This window comes from Amia ocellicauda, chromosome 22, assembly GCF_036373705.1.
Source record: "Amia ocellicauda isolate fAmiCal2 chromosome 22, fAmiCal2.hap1, whole genome shotgun sequence".
In the NCBI taxonomy this organism is placed as follows: domain Eukaryota; kingdom Metazoa; phylum Chordata; class Actinopteri; order Amiiformes; family Amiidae; genus Amia; species Amia ocellicauda.
In genome coordinates this window covers 15,280,381-15,308,083 of record NC_089871.1, presented here as the reverse complement: position 1 = coordinate 15,308,083, position 27,703 = coordinate 15,280,381, and the positions used below count along the sequence as shown (strand labels likewise).

Sequence of the window (27,703 nt, the reverse complement as noted above, 5' to 3'; positions counted from 1 at the left end):
GTTCTCCTTCTTTGTTGCTGTAAACCACAAACGCAGAGATAATGCAGTGTGTTTTCCCCCGAGGGAAGTGAATGCTGGAGCATTTTAGACCACACTGCCTTCATTAGTGTACTGCTTTGTTTATGGGTGGCTTAAATTACATGATAAATGCAAGCGATGTTGGAATCTGTCCCATACAGAGCTTGTACATGGATAATGCTATTTAAATGTTCAGTATCGACCTCAATGACTCTAAATATGACCAGCTCTGGCATAGTTTAGTATAGGTACAATCAAGTCATGGTGCATTGTTCAGTTGGGAGTGAACTATAATCTGTTTAGTTCATACTATCACCACAAGAGGGGACTCTTACTCTTACTTACTAGTACTAATACAATGCCCAGTACTACAGCCACACCTATGTCCATCTTATAGAGTCTTAATATACATTCAAACTTATAGTTCATGTGCAATATGTAAAATAAATAATACATAAAATATGTATAGATTAACTAAACCCACGTTTGCCCTTTTTAAATAACACAATGATTAAGTAGAACAACTTAGGCAACAAGTAACCGTTTTTAAAGATATAGATAGTTGCAATCCCACAATTTCATACTGTTTGTTGTGGGTAAAATTCAGAGCCAAATGATTGAATAACATGTATGCAAGAATCACCTTAGGGACAAAAATATTGCTTTCCAGTCATTCCAGTCTTCAGAACATCTCAATGCTGTGTATAATTTTGTCGGAACAGAAGTCCTTTATCGTTTGCGCTTCTGTGGGCATATTTTGCTGCCAGCCTTAATTAAAACCACCGCATCGTGGGTGTGATTTCTATAAACAAAGGCTCTACAGACAAAAAAAGCGCAGAGATGAAAGTGGGGGGAGCTGGGCACATTCGGTGGTCTGACTGAAACAAAACGAAGGGACTTTTAAAGTTGTAATTAGCCGCGTTTTGTGAGATTTTCCATGCACTGCCTCGTTTCCCGAGCTGCAGGGTCCCTGAGGGTGGAGTCCTTCTCGCAGCATTGCGGCTGTGTGCCCAACATGCAGCCTCTGACTTTGCACATTGCTGTCGGTGCGGTTTTATGTGCCCACACTTTAACTGTTGTTGCCGTTGCTAATATTTGCGTTAATTGCACTCCAGCTGCACTAGCATTGGAAGCGAGTCGAGAACTTTAATTAAGCAACATCTTTAGATGATGGTGATGATTATTGATGTTTGTCAGGTGTAGTAAAACTGAATACAAACATGAAGATTGTCCATCCAGTGTACCCAATACGTTTCCCCTCAGCATCCAATACAGCCAGTTAACAATGTAAATTCGCAGGAACGTTGTAGTAACGTGTAGAAATGGTTTGCCAACGTCGCAATGTACCGTGGTGACTGCGTGAATTGTGTACAATGTTGCCACAGGCCGTTGCTCTGTCACCAAACCATCTTACTACCTCGCAGCAACGTTGTTCCATGTTGCAGACACGTTTTTTGTTTTTGTTTTGATGAACCGTTCGAATGTTGCATGCATTCTAGAACGCTCGCATTTCCCTTCACGTTCGGAGGTTGAAAACGTGGGATACCCCAGTCCTTCTCAAGTATAGAACAACTCCTATCGTCCCAGGGCTGTGTTGCGCATTTTCGACGATAGCGCCGCCAGAGACCCCCCCCCGATCCGCTCTCCACAGCCATTGGCCACGGGAGCTCCTCCAGCAGCTGAACAATTGGGCTGGTCTTTCGTCCGTCATCCAGACAGAAGGTTTTGAAGAAGTGTTGCTTGCAAACTCCAGGGTGGGATGTTTATTCGTTTGCGCGTGATTTTCGGAGACACTGTCCACGCGGTTGGCGCACAAGGTAAGCAGAAAGTTAGTATGCATTGAAATCTGCAACCCTGTGGGAGGAAAAGCGCAGTCATTTCGAAAGCGGGGCAAAACTTGAAGGTGTGCTGCTAGTACAGTAAGGTATTTAGGTTCAAAGTCCTTGTGGATAGCAAAGTGGGAGCGGATAACTAACGCAGTACTTGCGTAATTAAATCATAATAGCAACATATATAGGCTGAATGTGGAGGATTCCAGAAAAAAAACACTGAAGCGTTTTTCACTGACGCCGGAGTGGCTTAGCATGTACCCTTGAAAGAAATCTCTCCCTAAATTTCACGGTGCATCATTCTGGTAAATAACGTTTTCGCCCGGACTCAATTGCATGGTTGTAGTAAATGGGTCTAGTATGCAAATTATTTTAGTATGCAAAACATACATTAGCATTATCATGTGTACTGCGTCCACAGAAACAGACCAATTAACAATCACCTAAAATACACCTCTTTAAAATTGCGCTGTGCTATTGCCTTTTAACTTGTATTTTGCTCTTCTTGGCCAGGGTGCCAGTAATACCCAATATTGGACTTTTTCCAAGTATAGAGCCCAGTGCGTTTTATTTCAGTGCCAGAAAGGTACTCCTTTTCTATTGCGTGTCTTTAACAGTATCCATCTATATGCATGTGTGTATGTATGTATGCATGCATGCATGTATAAACAACGCCCTTTTCTGTGTTGGAAGTGCGCTTTTCAGATGTGAATGCGCTGTTCCCTAAACCGGACCGTTTATGTTGGAGAATCTCTTCCAAAAGTCTGTGCCATAAACATGAAGTCTATCATTTCATGGCTTGAGTGATGAGTTGCAGCAGCAGACGTGTGTTTATGGCAATGGGTTTTAACTCTTGCCACGCTTTGCCTGTCTTGGGAGAGTTGCTGGTTCCAGTCCGTCCTGCGATCAGCTGGTTTGCTGGAAATGTCCATTTCCCCCTGGGTGTATTTGCAAGCATACGCCCACCACTACACCGAAGCATTAGTCACTCATCTAATCCATTTTAAGATTATATTAAAACAAATCAATGTCGTCCCTGACCCGCAAAGGACACTTTTTCCAAACGGGTTTCTCGGGCAGTATAGAGTGGATTAGTATAGAACACTGGTCGCGTTCTTGTAGCGCAGAATTCCACAGTTCTGCGCAGATCTGCAGAATCCCAGCGATCCAATTGGTGGAGCAGCGCAGACGTGGACATCTGCGCTACACGAAGGCAGCCTGTAATCAGAAGTGCAGGCAGAAACGTATAATCGGTTTAGGCGGTGAAAACGGAAATGACTCACTAACCTGCGTGTCCGTTTTATAGACGGTTAACGATCCTTTTGACTGAGATTCAAACGTTTATGTTCAACAAACTGAAATCCAGATGTTTCTTCTGTAAACGCACACACACATTTTATTACTCCTGTCATTTACACCCCAGTGTTTATTTCAGTAAACTACATTCACAAACAATTGCACTAGTTTTGTAAACGTGTGTTCTTACTGCTTGAATTGGGTGTCAGTGTATTTTTATTTGTCATCGTGGGGTATGAGAGTATTACATCACTTTGCTCTCTCCGAGACTGATGCATGTAGTTAAAGTAGGACTCTGACAGAGTGGAGGTTAAGTCTTGTCATTCGGCCCTTCCCGTTTGTGTGGGACGGAAAGCTGTATTTAAGAGGCACATTTTGAATTCCCAATTTTTGGGAACGAGGTCATTGGCCACCCACATTCTGAAGTGTTTGTGCTCGCAAAGACCAAATAAACATTTTCAAGAGGATTTGACCAGTGACACGGACTGAGTACTTAGAGAGTACTTAAAGTATGAGCTCTACAGAGACCAATGGTAGTCTTGCGTGTGACAGGAATTGAGATGCCCCATTCACATCATTCTCATCACCCGGAGAAACGCAGGGACAGTGCTAGTCTTTTAGAAGACTCTAGAAGTGACTTTGAACACTGGTGGCCTACCTCTCTCTCTCTCTCTCTCTCTCTCTCTCTCTGAGTAAAGGACAGGTGCGGTGCAGCAAAACGTGGAAACTGCACTTAAAAAGCAGAGAAGCACAAGCCAGTGACGACAGAAGCAAATGATCACAACCTAAGACGGTAGTGAGGTACATAGATGGTTTCATTCTCTGGTGCGTAGGGAACAAAATAAAGATATATAAGCCTCTGTGCGGATCCCACCATGCTTGCATACACAGGCGTGGAGAATGGATGGAGGCAATTGTGACGAATGGATTCTGGGAGAGACGAGGGCCATTTTTCCACTATGTGAGAAGCTGTTCACAGCTGGTTTTACAGTGACCAGCGGAGCCCAGATTCTCTCTGACGTGTGGCTCGAGGGGAGAACAGGGCTGGCACCAAAATAGAACTAAACTTATCATCTCGGAGAGTTGATTGCACTCGCGCTACGTGGAGACTCGCAGGGGACGAAAGCTGCCGGGAAAGGGGGAAGGCAGAGCCGAGGGAAAGGTTAGGTATGGTTATGCGCTTGAACTTTTAATTGTAAGCATTGAAACGCAAAGTGGGTTCCTAAAAGTACATTAAGAATCTTATTAAAAATATTAAATTGCCATTAAAATACAGCCAAAGGGATTCAGGTGGCTGTTCCCCGGAGAAAGTTCCTTCCATCTGGCTCGGGATCAGTAGCGTAGGTTACAGTTTCTTTCTTTGTGCTGCTTTTTCATTTTTTGTGTTTTGTACCCAGTTACCTTATGACCTATGATATTCCAGATCTCTAGAACGAATCTGTAAGAACATTTTGACTGATTAATCACTTGGCTCTTAAACAGTCTGCTGAAAAATGGGGAGCTTTTGTGTTATCTGTTGCTTTATTTGTACACGATCAGAGCTGGCAGAACAATTTCACTTTTGTGCGCAAGCCTGCAGTACAGCTAATGTAACACCATTTAGGTATTTGCTCATTTTTAGGGACTTGGTTATTGTGTCTGTGCTGTGTGTGATCCTAAGAAAGCAGTTTTCATAGCATGGGTAAAGAAAGGTGGCAACATCCCTGTTGTGTACCAGGAAGAGTTTTGTCTACACACAACATTCAGGGGGGGTATCAGTAGAAATCAACTTAGACTGAATCAGATGTAGCATGTATTTGATGGACAGCTCTCAAGATAGTGTCCATTTCTAAACATCTCCCCTGAAAAACAACCATTGACCAAAGTGTTATAGACGTTATGCAAATCTGCAAGAACATGAAAAGTTTAGTTTTAAATCACACTATGCCTAGGTTTTGACATTGAGCTCCAAGCTGGTGCCACAGAATGGCACTAATATGATTTGATTTATTGGAAACTCCTGCAGCGATATGTCAATGCTAATTACAGTTGAAGCATCATTGGCTAGAATCCAGTCTGAGGCCACATTTCAAATTGTATCCATCAGTGTTGTGCGAAGACCGAAACAAAAGGAAGCCGATTTCTTTCAGCTGACGAACACAGCACCAAAGCTCTGAATCTGCGCCGAGACAAAACCGACTTTTGCTTCTCTTCATTGAGATTTGTTCATTGGGATCGCTGACACATAGATGGTGCGTTTTTGTAGGAGTATATGGTGGGTTGCTGGCGGTTTACGTTAATTCAAGTCTGAGAGTACAGGTATAACAATGGGTGAATTGCAGTTCTTTATGATGGTTAGAACAAAAAAAGTTGTGTATCACTCCATGGAAATGTCCAATTAGCAATCTATCCTAGGCTAGACAGTTATGAAATTATGAACATTTTTTTTTTTTGCAAGTGCGAATGGAAACTCTGTCATAGTGTAACTTTGTTATTAACCCTTTAGGACCGTTGTTTCAAAATTAGGCCCCTCAAGGCTTGATGAGCACCATATTATCTTTGGTATCGCAATACCTCTACCTGAAATGTCCATTGACAAATCCCACATCTGGAAAGGAGTGTGCTTTTAATAGCTCCAGGAACAGAGCTCAGACTTGGCTTGTTCTGGGTTTGGACTCGGCAGTGTTAAAGATGTAACAAAACAAAAAAACCTTCTCAAAGTTCTTTGCCTGTTTCTTCCCCTAGAATGGCTTTGTTCCCAGTAAATCTGCTGAAACAGGATCTTTGCGTTTATCTGCGTGTTTCGCCTTGTTTTTTTAATGTCATCCTGTGCAGTGAAGAGAAACAATTAGGAAGTGTATATGTGTAACATCCTAATGGTTGTTCATCACCCTGTTGGTATGTTCCTGACCACTAACAGAAGAGTGAATGAGAGAAGGAGATAAAAGCAATTCTAAAATGGACGATACACGGCAAACGGCCTATAAATAGCTCCATCCACTCACAGAACTCTAAAGGCTAGGGTTATAATTGAATCTGTCACCTCGAGATGTTGTTCATACCCAGTTAAAGTGTGATCAGCTGATGCAGATAAGGAAGAGCAGCATTTAAGCGAGATTTGGAAACTATTACGGCATGTTAGCACAATTAGCAAAGCTGAGGGAATCTTTCTGTGCAAACCATTAACACATGAATGATGAGGATGTGTTTATAGCCTCCAGAATAAAAACACTTGGCATTCGGTTTACAGATTTATTCAAACAGTTTGCCAATGAACAGGGGGGGGAAGAAAACGTGTTCAATCTGCAGAATAAAATGTCATAAATATTTTGGCCCATTTATGAGCTGTGGTTTTTTATGAGGTCATCGTGATAGCAAAGACATCCTGGTTTATGTTTGAAAACCATTAAATTAAATTAATTACGAACACTCTTGCCAAGATAATGCCCCGTTGCATTGAATGATATTGAAGCTGATGGCTGTTGACTTTTTAAATTGTTTTTCCACCTCTTAAGAATGAAAGGAAATACATTTTTAACCTCGCTATCTTTTTGACCCCCTCTTGTTTTAAATGTCTTGGTGCTGGACCTAAAAACACAAGAAAAGGAAGAAACAACAAACAAAACAATAATAACAAGATTAAAACCAGCAATTCAGTCTGCCAGGGAAAATATTGGCCCAGCCTTTATTACTTTTTAATGTGAATCAGGTTTTATGTGCTTATCAGGCCGCTTACAGTTACCAGACATACCGCCGCAAATATCTTTAGCTTTATAGGATCACTAATAGGGTTGGGGGGCTCCACGGTGTTCAGAATTTTCCTGGCACCGAATCCAAACCTTTTGGAAAATTGAATGAAGTTGTGTGTGTGTGTGTGTGTGTGTGTGTGTGTGTGTGTATGTGTGTGTGTCTGTTTTACAGCAGGCAAACATCTGGCGCTCTCAAAGCATTTAAATAACAAAACAATCCGCCGTGACATCATGATTTTGGAGCGGACTGTGTGACCATCTTCCATTTCCACGTCTGCTTGGAATAAACACTGTGGCTAAAGCACCTGTGGGACCTACAGATTGCACGGTTACAGGATTGTGTAGATCACCACAATATGGCCTCCTCTTGTGAAGAACCACCCCAGAGTGCTTTGCAAGTGTACCGCTTAACGGCAGCGTTTAAGTGAAAACATGCTTTTTGTGAAAGGGCTTTTTTTTCTCAGCTGGTTCCTTCTATGGGCTGTGTATTTGAAGCCAGAGAGCGAGATGCAGATGCTGACAGAAGGAAAACGAAAGGAACATGTTTGAAATCCTTATTGAGTTGATGGAGCTAAGCAAAAACTTAGCCCACAGTCAAATTAAAGGCAGGGAAACGGAAACACGGGAAATGTGTTCTGTATGTTTTCATCCTCTCTGCAGAGGCATGTGGATTGTTGCTGAACCTTGCTGTGAATACCATTAGTGACACTGTGCACAATGGGAAAGATCACAATAGGCCTTGACTAGGGTTGAGGTCACCATTTTTTAAATTTTCAGTCTGAAACAATGGTTCTTTGGTGCACTTGGAAAGACAAAGGATATTTTTGTTTTCCTGACAGGAAACACACACCTCTCACATTTCCGTCTTGCTGTTCTTGCTTTGTTGTTGTTCTTTTTTCTTTCTTGGACTGTGAATGCAACATTTGAACCTATTGGAGAAAGATGTAGACAATGTTTTGATTAAAGTGGCGCCTACCTTAGTTTGATTAGAAATCTCTTTTTCAAAGCCTCGAAAGCAGAAACACAAAAGGAAACAGTGGGAAGTTGACTAGTATTTTGTTCTGGTGAAACACAGTCCTGAAAAGTAGAAGTATTTGCCTTCTTGGAAGCTAGTTTAGATACAGATAAGCAAACTACTACAAGATACAGATGTGTGCGTAGAAGGCAACTCTGCTATATTATCAGTGGTGCATAGTTTAATACTTCCCTTGGGAAGGTGACGTTGTGTCAGACAGTGTCTGTCATTGTGTGTACCCTTGACACCAGCCTGCCCCCTCCTCCGCCCGCTTCCATTCACTCAGTGACATTTTGCGCCGTGAACTCTGGTCCTCTGAGAGAACCGGGAAACAAGGAAACTACAGAAAAATCACCAACAGTGTTTTTGCCATGGGACGGCATAATGCCTCATTGTGGGGAGTGAATACGTCCCATTGTGTGTGGCTGCACAGACAGAATCGGGGAAGTGAGAGGGGTGATGGCTAGATACTGGCCTGAAACTTGCCATGGTGGTCAGCAGATAGGTTGTGTGGCTGAAGTCGGTCATTATGTGGGTTTGTTGTTTGCTGAGAATGTGTGTCCGTGTTCGTGGGCAGGGGTGGACAGGGACCAAAATACGTCCGGGTGGGTGGTGCAGGCCAAGTGCTTTTGGGGGGGCTGGGGGCTGGCGAAGTGGGGTGGTGGGCGGTGCCAGTGAATTGCGGTCTGGAAATCCACACGGGACAACCAGCCCACACTGGAGTCGAGTGGCCCAACAAACTAAAAAATGGTCCGGCCCTTCTGGCATTTGCCAGAATTGCCCGATGGCCAGTCCACCTATGTTCATAGGAATTTATCGTTTCCAGTACATATATGCAGTGTGTGATTGTACATGTGAGTTTCTCTCTCTCTCCCCATTTGTGTATGTATGTGTGTGTTTGTGTATCTGTCTCTCTCTCTGTCTACAAGTTTGTTCATATGTGTGTGTGAGTTCTAAGCTCTTGGCTTGCTTCTCTTCCCCCTTGTGTTTCCCCTGGCTGTCAGGAAGCTGGTCCTGGCCACTCAATGGGCTTTCTGGCAGAGGTAGGCCCGTGTGCCGACAGCCAGACAATAGGAGTTGTCCCATGGGGCAGGGGGCTGTTATGCAGCCTGCTTCCCTTCAGGAAACTGCTGATTTATCCCAGTGGCTATAAGAGAGCGAGTGAGAGACAGAGAGAGTTTAGGGCTATGTGTATTTCAGTACCTCCTTCATGATTTGTAAAGGTTTTTGTTCCAGTACAAATTACCCCCCACATCTTCCTTCTTCAAATAAAATGAAGCTAATAATCCCAAACCCTGCGTAACCTAACAATATAGTCATTTGATTTCTTCACCTGTGTGCTCTTTCAATATCCGTTATGTACTAGGGGCGTTACAATCTGTAAATTTTGGGATAGAATTTCTATTGTTGGTGAGATTTAATAATGAGCAAGAACAGTACCATTGCAAGTGTCAGTTTTTCCAATGGATACACCCATTTACCAAATGCAATATTCTCTCAGAAATGATCAAATTGACATGATCTTAACTGAGGAAACTACAAAAACACGCACATGAAAACAAAATTAGTCTAATCCATTTTTAAAAACCTTTTACTAGTTTAGGAGAGTTGGAAATGAGTGTGGAGGGTCCCTGGCAGAGACACAATTCCCTTAATAGCCTGTTTTGATCTAAAACCCTTGAGCAATTCTCTCACTCTTTCTCTCACGCACTCTTCTTCAACCCTGTGCTTCCTTTTCGAAGGGAAAGGGAGGTGGAGGCATAATATTAGCTTTCCAAATCACAGGGACTGTTAATTAAACATCATGGACAACACACTTCCTGACAGGCACACTGGAAAAATATGACCGAACGCAGTGCAAAACTCGGCACCATCTCTTTGTATCAATCGGGCCACAGCAGTCTGAGTTTCAGAACCACTAAGATTTGGCCTTACAGACTTCGTCTGTAAGCAAGGCCATCCAAACCCACAAAGCCTTGGGGGAGATCTTTGTACATAAGCACATGGAATCTACATAGTAATATACACCAGTGATGTATAATACGTCTGAAATATTCTTTATACGGATTAAAAAATAATTCAGTGATCTTCACAGTTTGCGTAAAAAAAAAAAAAAAAAAAAATCTGACTAACTGCTGCTTTGATTACATTTGGATCTATGAGCTCATGCCAAAGCAGGGGAAATTTCCTGTAGCTTTCTAAAATGTTTAGGGCAATTAAAATGCTAGCAGGTGGGATTTAATTGGGCATGTGTTGAAAATGGCCGGCTAAATTGCTTTCAGTTGTACTTCAAGAAACCAGGCCCGCAAACAAGGGTTTTGCGATTTGCCGCCCACAGTGTTCGAGTTACAGTCCACAAGGTACAAGTGTGTGTCACATCTGTGTGGAGGTGTGGCCAGGGGACAGTAGGGTACACTGGAATGTTGTTCACGGTTTGCCCTGTAATTTAGCACCAAGCAGCTGTTTGGACGGACTGTGTTTGAAAAACCTTAAGTGTAACGGCACGGTGGAAAGACCCCTTTCGAAACGGCCTCGAATATTACTGACTACATCCCAGCTATGCACCCATCTGAAGCTGCAAACATAGCGAGGTTTCATGTCAAGATCATTGGTAGACCTTCAGTTCTGCTCCAGGTCCAGTTGCTGCTGCTTCAGAGTCCCGATGGCTAAACCGAACCCGTGTAAGATCGATGATGTGATCGTTGCAGTGGATTTCCTAGATACTACGGGTCAACGGATAACTGGAGTAGCTCTGAAAGGGCACAGATGACTTGCTATCGAGGATAAACCTGGGGCTCGTGGGGAAAGCAGGTAACTTATTTGCTTGAGAAGATGGAATAAAAATATCCCGATAATTTTTTATGAAGAGGTATAATTTACTCGTGTGAAGTGGCTTGTCTGGGCTACCTCTGCAGCAAGTGAGATGATGTCTACCGTGCAGCATGAATACCCCCAAGTCATCATAAATCAACTGCCGCCATCTGCCAAAGAAAACATTCTGTATCAAAAAAAGCGTGCAACTGACAACTGCAGAGATGATACAGAGCCTCCTCATCGGTCAGCGGCATTTTTCCTATTGTCCGAGCAGGTGGTGTGTTCATGCGATGGATGACCGTTATCCCATTTCCCGGAGATGTTTTGTCTCGGAAACCCCGTCGAATCACGTACAAAGGAACGGTTTATTCCCGTCCGCTCTCCCTGGTTATTACCCCTTTGTTCGGATACTTGAGGAGGACCTGCTACAAGTCCCAGCCTGGTCACTGTGGTAGGATGTGAGAAGGAAGTACACAGAGGAATGTGCCTGGGGCTGCAGGGGAACAGAAGAGTGCGTATGCGTGCGTGTGCGCCTGTGTGTGTGTTATTGTTTGCTCTGCCTGTAGCGGGGGTTGAACTGACAGTGTCTGTTGTCTGTCTGTCACTCTCAGGGGATGTTGTGACCTGCCGTTCCGAGCCAGAAGAGCAGGAGCAAGACCAGTCAAGAGAAGAGCCTCGAACAGCATTTTGTGCAGCTGGGCGGCAGGGGAAGAAGGCTGTAGGGTCCCTCGTTAAGGTGTGTGAGGGAGGTAAGGGTTTTTAACATTTTTTTGTGTGTGTTTTCATGATAGTCAGTGCGGAATACTGAATGCAAATGCATAAACGCAGGATAAAGTGTTAAAAAGATGAAAAAGAGTGGCATCAAGTATTGGAGATTACATCAAAGCAAAGGAAGTCTGTTTAACCTGCAACATGGTCTCTTATCGACGTTTAAAATGATTTCCTAATTACAAAATGTTTTCATTAATTGGGGGCTTACAACAGGACATGGAAGACCCATAGGAACTTGCTCACTTCCCCCCCAACCACCTGCATTTTTCTTTTAGTTTGGGTTTCAGTGTGATTGTCAAAGCTAAAGTACAACAACAAATATAGCCGTCTCAATTCATATGTGGCAATAGTAATGAACTGCTGCTAGACTTGGGAGTGTATTGATATTGCGGATGCCTTCTGAAGCGTCTCCCAGCTGTAGAACACAATCCAAATGCTCAGTTTGTTATCCTCGGGGAATCCATTCAGCACTGTCGTATCATTATGGCTTTATTACTTTTCCCTTTGTTTAACATCCTTCAGTGCAACACTTATTTGCAATGAATTATGGGTAAGGGGAACAAGAGTGTGAATCTTGACCCTCCAAAAGAAAAATGGCAAGAGCTCCAAGTGGTGCTATGGAGATCAAGGCGTTAAAAAACACGACAGAAAACAACCCTTCTTATCTTAAAACTCCAAAAATCCGACTATAAATAAAACATGAAACTTTTGCAGCTGAATGCAATTTGAAGCATCGTGATTTTACTTGTCATTGTTTAATATTCCATCTGTTTTAGATCTAGTCAAAAATCTACTTAAAAGAAAAGATACAAATTTCTGTAAAAAAAATAAAACTAACAACCCCCCCTTGGGAGCAGATTCTTAAAAAAGGTATTGGTTCTTGCAGGTGTTGAGCTGACACTCTCGGGGCTAGTGCTGAAAGTTCCAGGTCCAAGAAGATGACTCAGTCTGTGCAGGTCAATCAAAAACTCCCTGGCAAGTAACTGCAAAATCCTTCACTTGTTGGATCATGCCTGCTGTGCAGATTTCATTCATGATTGTTGGCGTTAAACCTTGAGCCTCACTGCCTCTGTTTGTCGCTTGCAGATCTGGGGGCTCCTTTCCTCTACGGCACCCAGGAGCAGACGGAGCAGGGGGGCTCCTATTCCGTCCAGACACCCTATGGGTTCCAGCTGGATCTGGACTTTCTCAAGTATGTGGAAGAAATCGAGAGTGGCCACAACTTTCGTCGGGTGCCCGTTAACCCTCGGCGGGGTACACGGAGCACCAAGTCCTCCTCTCTCTCTCAGAGGAGCCCGGGGGCCGGTGGGCATACCAGCGGCTGGACCTCCACAGAGTCCCTGTCCTCCTCAGCCAGCGAGGAGGGCCGGGCACCTCCCTTGCCACCGCCCAGAATCCGCACCACCTCGGCCCCCTCAGAAGCACTCCCTCTCTCTCCTGTCCCATTTACCAGCCCCCCACTCTCTGCCGGTCCTAGAGTACCACCCCCCCCTCCAGTCCGTAACCACAGAGTGGAGAGGACCTTACTGGAGACCAGTCGCCGGCTACAACAGGAACAGACGCAGCTGCATAATGTCTCTGGCTTCAAACTTGCAGACCCTCCCAGACCTGGTGCCAAAGAATTAGGGAGGCCAGCTGCTACCCCAACCATTCCTTCTCAATTGTCCATTCTTACAGGCACTTCTGGTGACCTCCATGCACCCCCTTCATCCTCTGCTTCCCTCAGCCCGTCCCAGGGCAACTGGACCAGAGCGAGTCCACTCAATTCTGGCAGAAGCACCCCAGCTTCAGGAGGCCTCTCTGCCACTGGCCTAGCACAGATCCCACCCACCCAGCTCCAGACGGTGCGTGAGCAGATGGCGGCCGCTCTGAAGCAACTCAAGGAGATGGAGGAACAGGTCAAGGGTGTGCCAGCGCTGGAGAGAGAAGTGACCAAGCTGCGCGCCGAGAAGGATAGGCTGCTGATGGCTCTGCGAGAGAAGACTGGAGGGGGACCAGGAGTCCAGCAGAGGTCCTTGAGCACAGGGAATGGTGCTGAGGAGGAGGGGGAAGGGGAGGCCCAGGCTAGGCCTCCGCCATCGCCCAGCCACATCAGGCCCAGCAAGCTGGCAGAGCTGAGGAAGTTGACGGAGAAGCTGGGAGGCAAAGAGGAGAAGGAAGGTGAGCAGGCAGAGAGAACAAAAGTGAGGGATAAAACGGATGTGGAGAGAAGGTCTGTGGCAGTAGGGGAAGATAGGTTGCTTGAGGAGGGCGTGTTTTACTACCGGGGGGGAACGAAGGAGGCCTCGGTGAGCACTGAGGCTGTGGCAGCTTCAGAGAAAGGAGTGGGAACAGATACAAAGGAAATGCGTGAAGCTGGGGTGGAGGCCAAAATGGAGACTGAAGATGCCTCAGTGTGGGTGATGGAGTCCTTGCTTGGGCTGAGGAGCGAGGCTGAGAAGGAGATTGAAACCTTGCAAGATACCATAAAATTCCAGCAGGAAGCCATACAGGTGCTGGAGGGCCGTCTCTCCCAAGCAGATCAGGAACTGAAAGTGCTGAGAGACCAGGAGGATCAGAGGAAGAAGAGGAGCACAGCAGAGAAGGGCGTCCATGTTAGACCAGACACTGCCAGCGTCCAGGTGGAAGCCGTGGTCTCTCAAACCAGCACCGCCGTGGGGGCCAAACTGGAAGAGTCAAAGGAAGTGTGCAGTGTTGCGGTGCAATGTCAGTGCGAGGTGGAGGATGCAGGCGTTGGGCAGGAGTTGGCGCCACAGAAAGACCAGAACACTCAAACTGAGCCGAGAAGCAGACCAGTCACCAGCACTGGGAGCCAATGGGAGAATCCAGAAAGAGAAGCACAGAAAGTTGCTGACCACAAATCTCCTGTGCCCGTTCTGAAGAGGAGGCAGGTGACCATCACAGAGCACACTGTCACTTCTAGCCTAGGTGCGGTCAGTGTGATGACGGAGAGAAGGAAGGCCAAGGAAGAGGAGACTATTCCCTTCAGCCCAGCTACAGGTAAGTGGGATTTCTCGAGATCTACACTATTATCCCACCAGCCCAAACCAATATATCCAGGATTATAAATTTACTACACAGATTTAGCTCTTTAATATGAATAAGTGGGACTTTATTCAGTGCGACAAAACATCTTCAACCTAAAGAATAATGTAGGGGAGGTTGGTATTGTGAATAAACAGTCAGTGGTGGCTGAGTTGGGTAACAAATGGAGCCCCTTGTGGCCACTCTGCCACCCTGCAGGTGTGCTGAAGTCCATTATGAAGAGGAAGGATGGGAGTGCCCAGGGACAAGCCAGCAGCAGCAGCAAGAAGAGCCTGCAGTTTGTGGGGATTCTCAATGGGGGGTAAGTTCCTCCAAGTCTGTGTAAACCGTATTATAATGAGAACTGTCACATGAAGAGGAACATTCAAGAACTGTAGGCCAAGTATCAAGTATCGTAACCAGTGGCGTAACATTAGTTTCCGAAGTGGGGGGGGGGGGCATTCATTGTGAGTACGAGGGTGAGGGTGAGGATGGGGGTAGGAGTTACACCTCGTAAGTAACGTCGATGAACAATCATGTCTTTCATAAAGTGGGGGGGGACACCTATGATTGAGGGGGATAATTTGATGTTCTTCCCCTAAACCTATGCCTACGATTGTAACATATAAAGGACCGTATCTACCAGCTGATCTTGCAGAAGCATTCCAGTTTGGTTACTAATTTGGATTTTTCTTCAGACTTCCCTTCCCTCAGAACTGTCCAACGCTATTTTTTGATACTTATTCATATTTTGCATTTCCATATGAGAAGCATTGCAAATTTAAAATATATACACCATTGTTTCATACAGGAACGCCACTTGCGAATATCTCCATTCATCAAAAGCTAAGGCTGACGTGCAAACATTCAGACTTTCCATAGATCACGTGTTGTTGCTCCATCAACAGTTGATGTTAATGTTACATCCCACTCTAACATCAGCTGCTCTGGGAAAATCAAACCTTTCTGGTGCCAGTTTGAGGAAATCACTGGGAATCTCTCCTTTTAATCATGTTATTGACTTGGTGGCCTCTGCACAAAGCACATGTGGAGGAGTCTGGCAGGGGGGAGTATGTTTTCTGTGTGTCCACATCATCAAGATAGGACTACTGGGAATTTTCCCACAGCCAGCAAATACCAAGCATGCCATGACAAAATATCTGCACACTCCATCAGTAATGCTAATAAATGGCTCCACATTGTCTTTGTAAAAACATGTGTTTATCAATGCAGGAGTCAGTTTTGTCTGCACAGATTAGCAGAAAGGGTTTGTTATTCTGCCAAAGCAATCACTGAAGGCGGTTCTGACTTTAACCCTTGCCGCCCCGATCGCAGGTATGAGTCGACGTCGAGTGAGGAGGAGGAAGAGGAGGGAGACGGAGAGGAGGGGAGCTCGTCGGGGGGCAGCGGGGTGGGCGGCAGCTCCGACAGCAGCGAGGGAGAGGAGGGGGCGCTGGTTGACACCTCGGAGGACGAGAGGAATGTCAACCTGGATGACAGCGACAGTGATGTGGAGGGGACGGGGGCAGAGAACAAACAAAAGCAGCAGAGTGCGGTGAAAGAAAAGTACGGCCCCTTGTTTTGACCTCCAGAATCGCAAGAGGAAAACTTAAGGAAAATGTGTAGCTCAGGACATTTTTAAAAACAAATCTCACAAATTTAGCAGTACAGGCTCACAATTGGTATCATATTTAGTTTATCTGAAGTTTCATTAAGTTAAAAATGTTTTTTTTTATTCTGTGCCTCTTGAGTTATAGGTTGTCAACCAAAATAAACAATCAATAAATATGTATGGTATGTAATGTACATTTTAGGTGTACTCTCCATACATGTAAAAAAATGTAAAGCTGTTAACAATTATGGCAACTCCTGCCATATTAGCCAGGACGTCCATGTGCTGAAACAGGTGTTAATGTGCTGCAGGTTTGAGCTGAGTATGAAAATGCGGGAGGCGTGCCTCATTCTGAAGAACCACCTTAACGATGATGTCAATGCTCTGAAGAGCAAAGAAGTGGTAAGTGATGTATCAGTCTGTTTTATCTGTTTTTTTAGAAACATGTTGGTGGGATTATTTTTTTTTTTCAACTCAGCGGTGCATTTTTAAATTACAGGCGTGTTGTGTTCCTTAAATATTGCCACACTTCAAGGCTAGTAGTGATGCTCGGGGATGTTGCACAGTATGTCAGTCTTTCTGTTCAGGTTTATTGTACAGTTCCAACCCTCATCCAATGGTTTATCTAACTGGAAGTCAATAAGTTGTCCAACTATGTAATTGAAAGCTGGGTCAGACTAAAAAACGCACGGCCTTACAGCTCCGCCGAACCATGGAAATTCCTGCAACAGATTAGAGTGAAAATACTAGTGTGAGTTTGTTTTTGATTTACCATGTATCTGATACCCGGTACTTACTCCCACCCCCCAGCTCTCGAGCACTCACACGGTCCAGCAGGAGTGGTTCCGTGTGTCCAGCGCCAAGACGGCCGTCCCGTCCCGCGTGGCTGACTACCTTATGGCATTCTCGGAGGTGTCCCCGGCCCTGCCGCGCCACGTGGTGAACATGACGGATGGAAACGGCAACACCGCCCTGCACTACAGCGTCTCACACTCCAACTTCGCTGTGGTGGGACTCCTGCTGGACACGGGTAAGGAGGGTTGGGGTAGACAGATTCTCGTTTGGTGTTATTACTGGGATCACGCTATTCTTCTTTTCACTTTACAAATGCAGATTTCCAAGTGGAATGATTTTCTTTATTACTAGGTGAAGAAATGAAGTTTGAATTAACAAATGGCTCAATGTAATCAATTAAGAGCTAGATTCTGTAACTAAAAGAGGTGGATATTTTGGGTCCTGCATCTGGGTTCATTTATTGTAACCAGGACAGGTTCTATTCTAAAAAGTTTTTTTCTGATGTTAATATGTAAGCCACAACACATGCACTCAAAAGCTAATGCAATGGCATATAGTGTAAGGTCTCTCCTTTCAACACCGCGTTGCCATATCACAGTGCAACATAAAGATTCTGTAATGTGTTAAAGCACACCTACTTAACTTAAAATATGTTGTCACACCAATCTCTGTTTCATTCTGTCAGGAATGTATTTAGTTTAATGAGAAGTTCATTCTTCTGTATTTATTTTGTAATTAATTTTCATCATATGTGGTTGGGAAAACACAAGGCTTGAGCTTCACAGTCTGTCTTGGTGCGTTTTGACGTGTGTTTGTCTGTCTGTCTTCTCCCCAGGCGTGTGCAGTGTTGACCACCAGAACAAGGCAGGGTACACGGCCATCATGCTAGCTGCTCTGGCTGCAGTGAAGAGAGAGGAGGACATGAGGGTGGTGAGGAAGCTCTTCAGTCTGGGCAACGTCAATGCTAAGGCCAGCCAGGTGAGCTGAAAAATCCCACTGCTGACACTAAAATGATTCGGTGAACACTTCTCAGATGTGTAACCAAATAGTATAAACATTGCTGAGTGTGGGCCTGAAGCGTGGAACACATTTGGTAATAAATCAAGGCTTGATAGCCCAATCCAGCCCCTGAGGCATTTCAAAAACTTAAATGCAAATTTTAACACTTTCATGGTGTTTTTTCACTCCAGGTCTTGTAAATAAAAAATAAATGTGTATATATATGTGATTGAATCACTGACATTTGTTTATATGCTCAAACGTGTTACAACAATGCAATTTTTTGTAATCCTAAAAACGCCCAGGGACGGGCTTTAATCAGGAGTACCAGTTCCTGCATAACTGAGGTTAACTAAATCTGGGCCTCCTCTCTTCTCAGGCGGGGCAGACGGCCCTGATGTTGGCAGTCAGTCACGGACGGCAGGACATGGTTCAAGCCCTGCTGGACTGCGGCGCCAGCGTCAACATCCAGGACGACGAGGGCTCCACCGCGCTGATGTGCGCCAGTGAACACGGGCGCGCCGAGATCGTCAAACTGCTTCTGGAGCAGCCTGGCTGTGACATCTCCATTGTGGACAACGTGAGGGAATCCCCGCTCCAACACGCCTACACCTCAACTAAGTAACATGGGGTTAACAGCTATCGACTGGAGAAATAAGAGAAATCACAGCTCTTGCCAGACAGACGGACAGGAATTTTCTTTTGTAACTTATATCTAATGCCACTGTTAGCTCAGCTGCACCCTCAAGCTTTTATTTATAGGTGGTTACGCCAGATTAGTGTGTATACAATGTAACTTGCCAATACTGAAACCAAAACTTTAGTGCCACTATATTATAGAGAGATTATCTTTTTGTGACAGCATTAAGTCATAGACCACTACAAATTATAGCTTCCAAATTGCAGTTGCATTATTTTTCCTTTTGGTTTTTGCTGTCGGTGGCCAGTAGGGGAAAAATGCCAACATACATGTAATCAGAATTACATATTTTGGGAACCATTGTATCAGTATGTTTAAAGCATTTGAATACGGTTTTGTTTTCTTTATTTTACTCCACAATGTAAGTGTAAAGTGAAGTCATAAAATGAAAGAAGAAAAGGCTGCACTAAAAGTCAGACTTTGGTTTACAGAGGGAAAGCCTTGGGGGGGTTTTGAGAATTTGAAATTTGAGAATAATAGAGGTTATGTGCATGTGTGTGTTATTCAAGCCAAGTTTTTTGAGTTCTGGATAGGTACTCAGATTTGTTAAATATCTGCACTGTAACCAGAGCCTTTGGTGAAAATGCAAAACATCAGAAGCTTTCAAAAGATCACAAGACTTTTCTCCCAAGGACTCCCTTTGAAGAAATAAGGGGGAGAGAGTCAATTTTGACTGAGTTCTCATCATTTCAAGCTTTGATTTAGTTATGACAGTCTGTTATAAGGTATAAGATTCCAGGGGTATGTATAATTACCCTGGATCATTATCAAAGCTGTCAAACAAATCCTTTATTGTTTCTGGCTAATTTACAAACAAAACGTAAGTTGCACGTTTAAGACAAGGATCCCGAGAGGTTAACATTGTGTTGGCAACCACTGTGGCTAATGTAAAGTCATTTTTAAAACATTTACTCTATTACACAGCTGCGCTTAATTCTCTTCAAGAGCCATTGCGCGCTACGTGTTTAAACTTCAGCTGGTAACGCATTAATCGGGTTTCAGGAGGAAACAGCTGTACAGTGGTGGTGGGAGTGGGAAAGAATTTGGAAAGTGTTGAAACAGAAGCGATTAGTTGCAGTAAACCAGGGGGGGGGGGGTGGGATTCAATTATGACAAATGGGAAGCATTAACGGCGTGCATGGCCACCTGGGTTCTGACATTAGTCTTAGCTGTAAGGTGCTTCAGATGACTTGCAACAGTTAAGAAATATTCCATCGAGAAAATGTAGCATATCCCTGATTGTGAGCAGTCTCTCATTTTCACTTTCTCCCCCTCTAGGATGGCAGCAATGCTCTCTCTATAGCCCTTGAGGCCTCTCATAATGACATTGCTGTACTCCTCTACGCCCACATGAACTACTCGAAGTCTGCAGCAGCTGTGAGTAGTCTGACTGATGCTAATAACGCTGTTGAGATATTTTTTCCCCACGTTAATGATCTTTTTTTTTTTTTTCTCCATCTGCCACCTTTTTAGTCTCACCATTTCACTTAATTAATGCAAAGGCACTGCTATTCCAACACCAGTATAGTATTACACGTGCCTGACTCCAGATGTACCATTAGACAAGGTTTGAAAAATGGAAGTCCAATTCACTCATCGTCTTCATTGCAAAGGCCTACTCCTCGACTGACGATTTTCTCCCACCTGCTGGAGAAACTCAAGCAATGCTTCTGCTGTTTCGGGGATGGGAGAGAGCCAATTAAAGTTATTGTTTCAAATGTCATGGCAGATGGCAGATTTGATGACCCACCCCTGCATCAAAAGCCAAAAAAAACACCCAAGAAAGTCTGAACAGATGTTGTATTAAGCTCTGAATCGGCTTCATCAAATGCATTTAGCAAGCATCAAGTCAGTGGTAGTGGACACTGGTTTACAGAGATAAGAAGGCGTGCATTGAAGTATCACAGCTCCTTCCTTTAAAATAAACCTACAGATATCACTTAAAAGGAGGCAAGACTTGTTGATGTGTTAACTGACCAACACATCTTTTACTTTAAATCGTGCACTTATTTCAGGAGCAGGTCAATTTCTGATCTTGTGGAAAAAGTTTTTAAGTGCGGAGACCTTCTCTGTAACGTCTGTGTTTATTAAGATGACATTGTATTTGCTAGACGTGGTTATATAGATCAAGCGACTTGAAAGTTGAAATCCTCTGCATTTTTTACTAAACATATGTTTCTCATTGTGAATAAGAGTCACCCATTTCATTTCGCTAGGGATCGAACAGGAAGTATTGTATCATTTCAATGTTGTTTTTGTGACTTATCACCTCCACCCAGGGATACGTCAATTTATAAACATTTTAAAGGGACAATCCCCGCCTTGTTAATGGGCACAGCTTGGCCCTGGTAGTGGAAGACGTGCTTTTGAGATCCCCACTTGTGTGTATGGTAGTAATTATTTATTTTTGTTTTACAACGACCCCTCATTGCTATTGCATTTCTATGTATTTATCATTGCAGGGAACACCCAAGATAACCACAAGAAGCCCCTCGTCCCCATCTAAATCCTGGCCAGCTGAATAACTACTGACTCTCTCAAGACCGCCCCCGCCCCACCCTGCACCCTCACAGGAGCAGACACAACTGGACACTGGGTGCTGCAGCACTGAGCACCTCCCTGCATCCTACTGACAGACAGCCTACATACTCTTGTATTAAATATGTATTTATAAAATGGTATTAGTAATACATGTATCCATGTTAAATATCTGATACATTACGCTTTTCCATCAATATTCAAGAATAATTGTTTACCCAATGTTAATCTTCCCATCCTTTTTATTTGTGTGTCCCAGAAATCTTAAACACCACACAGACCAAGCATAGTTTTAGATTGAGCAAGAATGGTTCCTAGTTTACAACTGATTTTCAAATGTGTGAAAGGCAGTAAAGAACAGCTCCTTTGCATGCCTTTACCAAAGTTCAGACCAAGTGCTTATTTCTATACAATATTTCCAGTATTAGTGGAAAAACAAATACCCCCCTCCTTCCAGAAACAATTATATTTCTGCACTAATACCTGTTTATGCACTGTATATTGGTTTCATTTGTTTTATGATTAAAATACTTTATTTACTTAGGGATGTTTATTTCCTTCAGAATTTGAGGTGTGAAACCCAGCAACATGCCTATTTTTGGTATATACAATACGTGCAGATGCCCTTATCCAGGGCAACGGAGAACAAACTTTACATTTTACTCATTAATACAGCTGGGTTTTTTACTGGAGTAATCTAGGTACAGTAACTTTCTCAGAAGTACAACAGTGCCCCCCCTCCCTGCACTTGAACACACAACCATCTGCTCCCTCTCTATAATTGACTGAACATATATAAAGCTTCATGGAAATCCAAATACATATTCAGAAATAAACAATGACAATTAATTGCCAATCCAACCTTTATTGTCAAACTGTACACATCGTGCTTTTAACACTGCTTTACAAAAATCAGTGTCCATACTCCACAACAGTGGTCTTCAATGTGGGCGTGTCTTCCATCTTCACAAGGGACTGTAACCAGATCAGAAAAATGCTGTTAGAGCAAGTAATGTGCCCACCCAATAATAAAACTATCTTGGCATACTCAGAATCAAGCCTATATCCTCCCCCCTCTCCTTTAATTGACTGATTAAGTTTAACGAATGGGCACAATATTGTTCTCATTGAACAGGTGTGAATATAGTATGTAGCCATTACAAACTACAATCCCAGTTCTTGATGGCAGGTTGCCACTGGAGAGAACAGGAAGGAAAAGACCATCCACAGAAGGCCTTCCCAAGCAGAACCCAATACCTCCTAGCGCAGCCTCCTTGCTTCTCTTTCGGACTCCAGCAGGGTGAGCACATCGCCCTCTCTGACTGGGCCCTTCACGTTGCGGATGATGGATCGGTTGCTGTCGTCCATGAACTCGACACGCACCTGGAAACGGAGGAGAAGCGTCTCATTGCACCCAAGGAAACCCATGTAACAGTGCTGTCAGAGCAATCCACTGAAAGGAAACTGAATTATCCCATGCTTTAAAGATCAATCAAATACAACCATTTATTCCAGAAACGTTTGACAGACTGGGTCACACCCAAGTATCTTCCTCAGCGTTCATCTTAAATACCTGGCTTTAGGCTAAATTAATATAATCTATAAGAAATAACCCTGATATGAGCACTAGGACCAGGGGGTAACGCATTGCCAAGCTGAAGATATCAATTGTATAGCCTGGTATACACCGTGGGCACCGACATGGGTATTTGCTCATTCCTTCTTTAAAAGCCCAAAGAACAGCATCTGAGGACAGGTATGTGTCATCTACACCTTGAAAATGCACCCTAATTTTAAACCATCTGCTTAAGCTGAATAAAAATACTCGTCTTCTACAGGTTTAATATAGTTACAATCCATAAGGCAACTTAATTGAGAATACAATGCTTCAAAAATAAACATATTTAGTTTTATACATGAAAGATCTCTACAATAACTTCAAATCTATATTTCAACCTGGGAGTCAGCCCCTCACCTGCGTACACTGTCCCTGGGAACCGGTCCTTCCAAGAACCTTGGTGACCTGGAAGATGAAAATTAATATTTAGCAACATATACAATCCCCGAAAATGAATGCATGGTAACAGAGTAGGCTGACATACACATCATAAGCCCACCTACTGCTTCTAGTAGCAAGAATGTGATTCACAATGGCTGACAGGAAAGGACTGAATGTATGTGAAATTATGTGAAGTAAACTATAGAAAAAGCGCATCCTCCACTAATATGTTTCATTACAATTATACAGTGAAAACCTGCGAGTATATGATCACAAATACAGTATTTTCCCCCATTATTTATTCAGGTTGAGTGTGATCGCTGTTCTCACACGGAGAGTCTTACTGTCCCACACACGTCTGCCTGCTTAAGTGGAAAGACACCGATTTATGTCCAGAAATGGACGAAAATACATAACGACAGCGTGTGAAGGGACACCGGGTACCCCACAAACTAGCAGCTCTTATATTAACAGCCAACAACTCCATAATAGTTTCCCCGGAGGGCTTTCGACTCGTATCCAGTTAAAATAAAGCGGGCCCTGAAACATGCCTCTGTCCACATGGGGACATTCACAATAAGACGCGCCTCTGCTAGTCGACTGAAATCAAACTGCAGATTCATATCCGACTGCTTAATTGATTTATCGAACTGTTAATTGCTAATGTGATCTTTACAACGGCCGGGGAAGGGTTTATATAAAGTTTTCTTACTCTTGCGAGCTTGATGGGCTGCACACGACTCGCGTCCATGATGGCGGCTTGAGACAGAGAGAGGGTCACGTGGGGCTGCGGGCTGTTTTTATACTCAAAATCTAACGCGGTCTTTTTTATTTTTAATTATTTTATTGTGTGTTATATGCGGGAAATACTTCCACAGGCAACGGTTCTGCCCAAATATCAGCAATATATTAAATAACTGTGTAGTGTGTGTGTCTAATCCCATCGTGCATTGCATCCACTTCCGCATCCCTGTGGGAAAGACTTTAATTTAAATTAAATTATAACTTTTCGGGTTAAGATAATTAAGAATTGGTGATCACATACATTGTGTAAGCAGAAGTCTGAAGAGAAAACGTTAAATAAAATAAATAAATAAAAGTGCCAGGTTTTCTCATGGTACCCGGAGGGTCTGCCCTTGACAACAACAATGGCGTCCGCAACCAAGATTATACGAAGAATTAGGAACTTCTTTTCGGGGGTAAAAACAAGTCAACGTTTATTTTATTTTTGATTTGAATATATAACGTGCATGTTTTGGTATAGTCATGGGGAAACGTATATAATGATTATGTTTAGCAGCTGCTTGTCTCTGATGAACTTGGGGACGATGGTAGCCCTGAGTAAGTCACAGACAGGCGCATAGTGAAGACATTGAGAAGCTATTATTATTCTGTACACTTGCTAATGTGAAACCAAATAGGGTTAATATTATTGTACAGTGTCTGTATACACGAATGGTTATTGTATGGTGCAACATTTGATTTATGCCTTCAGAAGTACAGGAGTATGTGCGACTGACTCGGTGCTTAACATTTGTTGATGTTCATGTTATTAATATTGTTGTGCATGATTGTCTGATTATATTCAGTTGTTTTGAATTGTTTTTCTGCAGCACGATCTCCAAGCTAAGCTTCAACTTCGTTACACTGAGATCGCTAAAAGGTAAATGCATCATCCATTGGTTACAAATAACATGTTTGTGTTACCCAGTACATGCCAATCTTATTTCCCACATTCATATATTTTAAAATGTATTTGTTTGTTTATCTACCCATAGGACTCAGCCCCCACCTAATCTCCCAGTAGGGCCCAGCCACAAGTTTGCTTTTAATTATTACTGCCTACGAGATGGGCGACGGGAAGCGGCCCCTCCAACGATTGTGATGTCGTCCCAGAAAGCACTGGCACCTGGCAGGTGAGTTTGTACTTTAATGTACATGATCAGGTCACGGTGCTCATCCAGGCTCAGTTAGGTGTGTGTTTGTGCGTGCATGCGTGCGTGTGTTTTAACAGTTTGTGGTGCCAAAACACTTCTTCTAGTCCAAGTCTTCTCAGGTCTTAATAAGTATCTGAAATGTTTCTTGGCTTTATTAAGCTGTACACCAATCAGCCATAACATTATGTCCACCTGCCTAATATTGTGTAGGTCCCCCTTTTGCCGCCAAAACAGCCCTAACCCGTCGAGACATGGACTCCACTAGACCTCTGAAGGTGTGCTGTGGTATCTGGCACCAAGATGATAGCAGCAGATCCTTTAAGTCCTGTAAATTGTGAGGTGGGGCCTCCATGGATTGGACTTGTTTGTCCAGCACATCCCACAGATGCTTGATTGGATTGAGATCTGGGAAATTTGGAGGCCAAGTCAATACCTTGAACTCATGATTCATCAGACCAGGCCACCTTCTTCCATTGCTCCGTGGTCCAGTTCTGATGCTCACCTGCCCATTGTAGGCGCTTTCGGCAGTGGACAGGGGTCAGCATGGGCACCCTGACTGGTCTGCGGCTACGCAGCCCCATACGCAACAAACTGCGATGCACTGTGTGTTCTGACACCTTTCTGTCAGAACCAGCATTAACTGTTTCAGCAATTTGAGCTACAGTAGCTCGTCTGTTGGATCTGACCACACGGGCCAGCTTTCGCTCCCCACGTGAATCAATGAGCCTTGGCCGCCCATGACCCTGTCGCTGGTTCACTGCTTTTCCTTTCTTGGACCACTTTTGATAGGTACTGACCACTGCAGACCGGGAACACCCCACAAGAGCTGCAGTTTTGGAGATGCTCTGACCCAGTCGTCTAGCCATCACAATTTGGACCTTGTCAAAGTCGCTCAGATCCTTACGCTTGCCCATTTTTCCTGCTCTAACACATCAACTTTGAGGGCAAAATGTTCACTTACTGCCTAATATATCCCACCCACTGACAGGTGCCATGATAACCAGATTATCAGTGCTATTCACTTCACCTGTCAGTCGTCATAATGTTATGGCTGATCGGTGTATACTTCATTATATTTTGCTTGCTTCTCTTGTATTCCTCAAGCTGTACATTTTCAGCCTGCATTGCTTTAAATATGTCTTGGGCTTTGGTTACTTTCACAGGAGATAAATGGTGTATTGGGTGGCCTGTCCTTACTCATTTCTGACATGGCAAATCAAACCATACATGGGTACTATTATCTCCAATGTCGTTTGTTTTCTTTTCAATTCAGTGAAGTTCCAGCTGTACCTGCCAAGCTTCCAGTGGTGCCCGGACCTCCAGCGAGGGACCTGCAGCTGTCTACAGACCAGCCATACCTCTGAGAGAGAGGGTGAGGGGGGGTGTAATAGTCCTGCTGGTTTATGACAGTAAACCACTGCCGTTCACATCTCCACCTGCACTAGGTGCTCACTGCTGCTGTAATTAAAAAGAGCCACAGCCTAAACTTTAGGGCCCAGTCCCTTGTCTGTATTGTTCTGTATAAAGTAAAACATGAATCCAGTAAATTAATAAAAAGTATTATATATGTCATGGAATATGTGGTTATTTTTAAATCTCTGTCTTTTAGTAATTGAAAATCAGTATTTTCTTCAGTGGTGATTTGATTATTGTACAGCAGTGGTTCCCAATACTGCTTCTGGAGGACCCCCGACCCTGCTGTTTTTTCTTCCAACCAAGCTCTTAATTACTTGTTGTATGTGTAATGTCTCATTTAACTATATTGTAAGTATATTATACAGTTTGGTGTGTGTGTGTGTGTGTGTATTGCTGCGAATCCTAACACATGTGCTATTTTATTACATGCAAGTATCAGACTAAATTTAGACTGATGAAAAATGGCTAAAAGAAGCACCTGTGTTTCAGTTCTGCACACCCCCATAAAACCCTCCAACTGGGTTTTATTGCAGTGAGCACCGGGGCTGGAGGAGAAGTTTGTCTGGGAGTGGTGAACTAGGAGGATTGTTTAAAATAAGAAATCATTGATCTTCCAGGACCTGTCTGTTGCTACAGACTGTCCCTTAAACACAATTCAAAAGAGTGAATGATTGTATTACCACAACAGTATAGAATCGGGGATTTAGAAATTTAAAAAGGCATGAAAAAAATGTTTCAGAAGAACTAATACATCAAAAGAAATTGCTGGTGTGTTCAACACTTGCATACAAAAACAAACAAAAAATGTTTGTGCAGTTTCACATGTTCTCCACATGGTGTCATGCTTAAATCACCCTAAAAAGAGGTCTTGTAAAATCTGTGCACAAAGCAATGGTTTATATATGTTCTGTATGAAATGCTTGTAAAGATAATTTTGCATTACATTTAGAAAAACAAATATATTTGAAACATTGCTCATGTGCAGATCTGTATTACACATATTTTACAGATCCAAATTATAATTATACAGAGACAAAACCTGTTTTATACTGAACACATCACCGGTTTATGTATTAGCTTGCTTATTCCATTCCTCGTAACTGGTTCAAATCCACTCGATGTGTTTGTCGACTTCAGGTTTAAAGTATAAAGCTGACTTTGTGGAAGTTATTTCTGAGATCACGAAACAACCTTGTAGAGAATTTACCGGTA

At 43.6% G+C, this 27,703-nt stretch overlaps 3 protein-coding genes across 7 annotated transcripts; 2 read left to right on the top strand and 1 right to left on the bottom strand.

Moving 5' to 3' along the window:
• Positions 1-1,720: 1,720 nt before the first annotated feature.
• On the top strand, positions 1,721-21,682 carry kank3 (KN motif and ankyrin repeat domains 3). 5 transcript variants are annotated; one of them, XM_066696409.1, is made up of 13 exons: positions 1,721-1,835; positions 3,842-3,944; positions 11,312-11,449; positions 12,358-12,446; positions 12,558-14,471; positions 14,715-14,817; positions 15,831-16,061; positions 16,419-16,509; positions 16,918-17,137; positions 17,738-17,880; positions 18,281-18,481; positions 19,880-19,978; positions 21,064-21,682. In XM_066696409.1, the coding sequence occupies exons 4-13, from the start codon at positions 12,410-12,412 to the stop codon at positions 21,124-21,126; spliced, it is 3,102 nt and encodes a 1,033-aa protein (XP_066552506.1). In that variant the 5' UTR covers positions 1,721-1,835; positions 3,842-3,944; positions 11,312-11,449; positions 12,358-12,409; the 3' UTR covers positions 21,127-21,682. The 5 variants fall into 5 exon arrangements, with proteins under 5 accessions (XP_066552506.1, XP_066552508.1, XP_066552504.1 ...); XM_066696411.1 differs by lacking the exon at positions 3,842-3,944 and having other exon boundaries at positions 11,312-11,436; XM_066696407.1 differs by lacking the exon at positions 3,842-3,944.
• Positions 21,683-21,988: 306 nt separating this feature from the next.
• rps28 (ribosomal protein S28) lies at positions 21,989-23,940 on the bottom strand. The gene is made up of 4 exons (XM_066696413.1): positions 23,851-23,940; positions 23,115-23,162; positions 22,397-22,522; positions 21,989-22,114 (listed from the first exon to the last, which is right to left on the bottom strand). Exons 1-3 carry the CDS (start codon positions 23,887-23,889, stop codon positions 22,400-22,402), a joined length of 210 nt encoding a protein of 69 aa, XP_066552510.1. The 5' UTR covers positions 23,890-23,940; the 3' UTR covers positions 21,989-22,114; positions 22,397-22,399.
• A 176-nt stretch (positions 23,941-24,116) lies between these two features.
• ndufa7 (NADH:ubiquinone oxidoreductase subunit A7) lies at positions 24,117-26,647 on the top strand. Its single transcript, XM_066696412.1, has 4 exons — positions 24,117-24,337; positions 24,752-24,801; positions 24,917-25,054; positions 26,349-26,647. Exons 1-4 carry the CDS (start codon positions 24,287-24,289, stop codon positions 26,437-26,439), a joined length of 330 nt encoding a protein of 109 aa, XP_066552509.1. The 5' UTR covers positions 24,117-24,286; the 3' UTR covers positions 26,440-26,647.
• Positions 26,648-27,703: the final 1,056 nt, after the last annotated feature.

Coding starts and splice junctions, on each gene's coding strand:
- kank3 (XM_066696411.1), top strand. CDS start 12,410: ATGACTCAGTCTGTGCAGGTCAATCAAAAACTCCCTG. Junction 14,818..15,830: donor GTGGGGATTCTCAATGGGGG/GTAAGTTCCTCC, acceptor CCCCGATCGCAG/GTATGAGTCGACGTCGAGTG. Junction 17,138..17,737: donor GGGACTCCTGCTGGACACGG/GTAAGGAGGGTT, acceptor TCTTCTCCCCAG/GCGTGTGCAGTGTTGACCAC.
- ndufa7 (XM_066696412.1), top strand. CDS start 24,287: ATGGCGTCCGCAACCAAGATTATACGAAGAATTAGGAACTTCTTTTCG. Junction 24,338..24,751: donor TTAGGAACTTCTTTTCGGGG/GTAAAAACAAGT, acceptor GTTTTTCTGCAG/CACGATCTCCAAGCTAAGCT. Junction 24,802..24,916: donor TACACTGAGATCGCTAAAAG/GTAAATGCATCA, acceptor ATCTACCCATAG/GACTCAGCCCCCACCTAATC.
- rps28 (XM_066696413.1), bottom strand. CDS start 23,889: ATGGACGCGAGTCGTGTGCAGCCCATCAAGCTCGCAAGA. Junction 23,163..23,850: donor AGCCCATCAAGCTCGCAAGA/GTAAGAAAACTT, acceptor TTCATCTTCCAG/GTCACCAAGGTTCTTGGAAG. Junction 22,523..23,114: donor CCCAGGGACAGTGTACGCAG/GTGAGGGGCTGA, acceptor CTCCGTTTCCAG/GTGCGTGTCGAGTTCATGGA.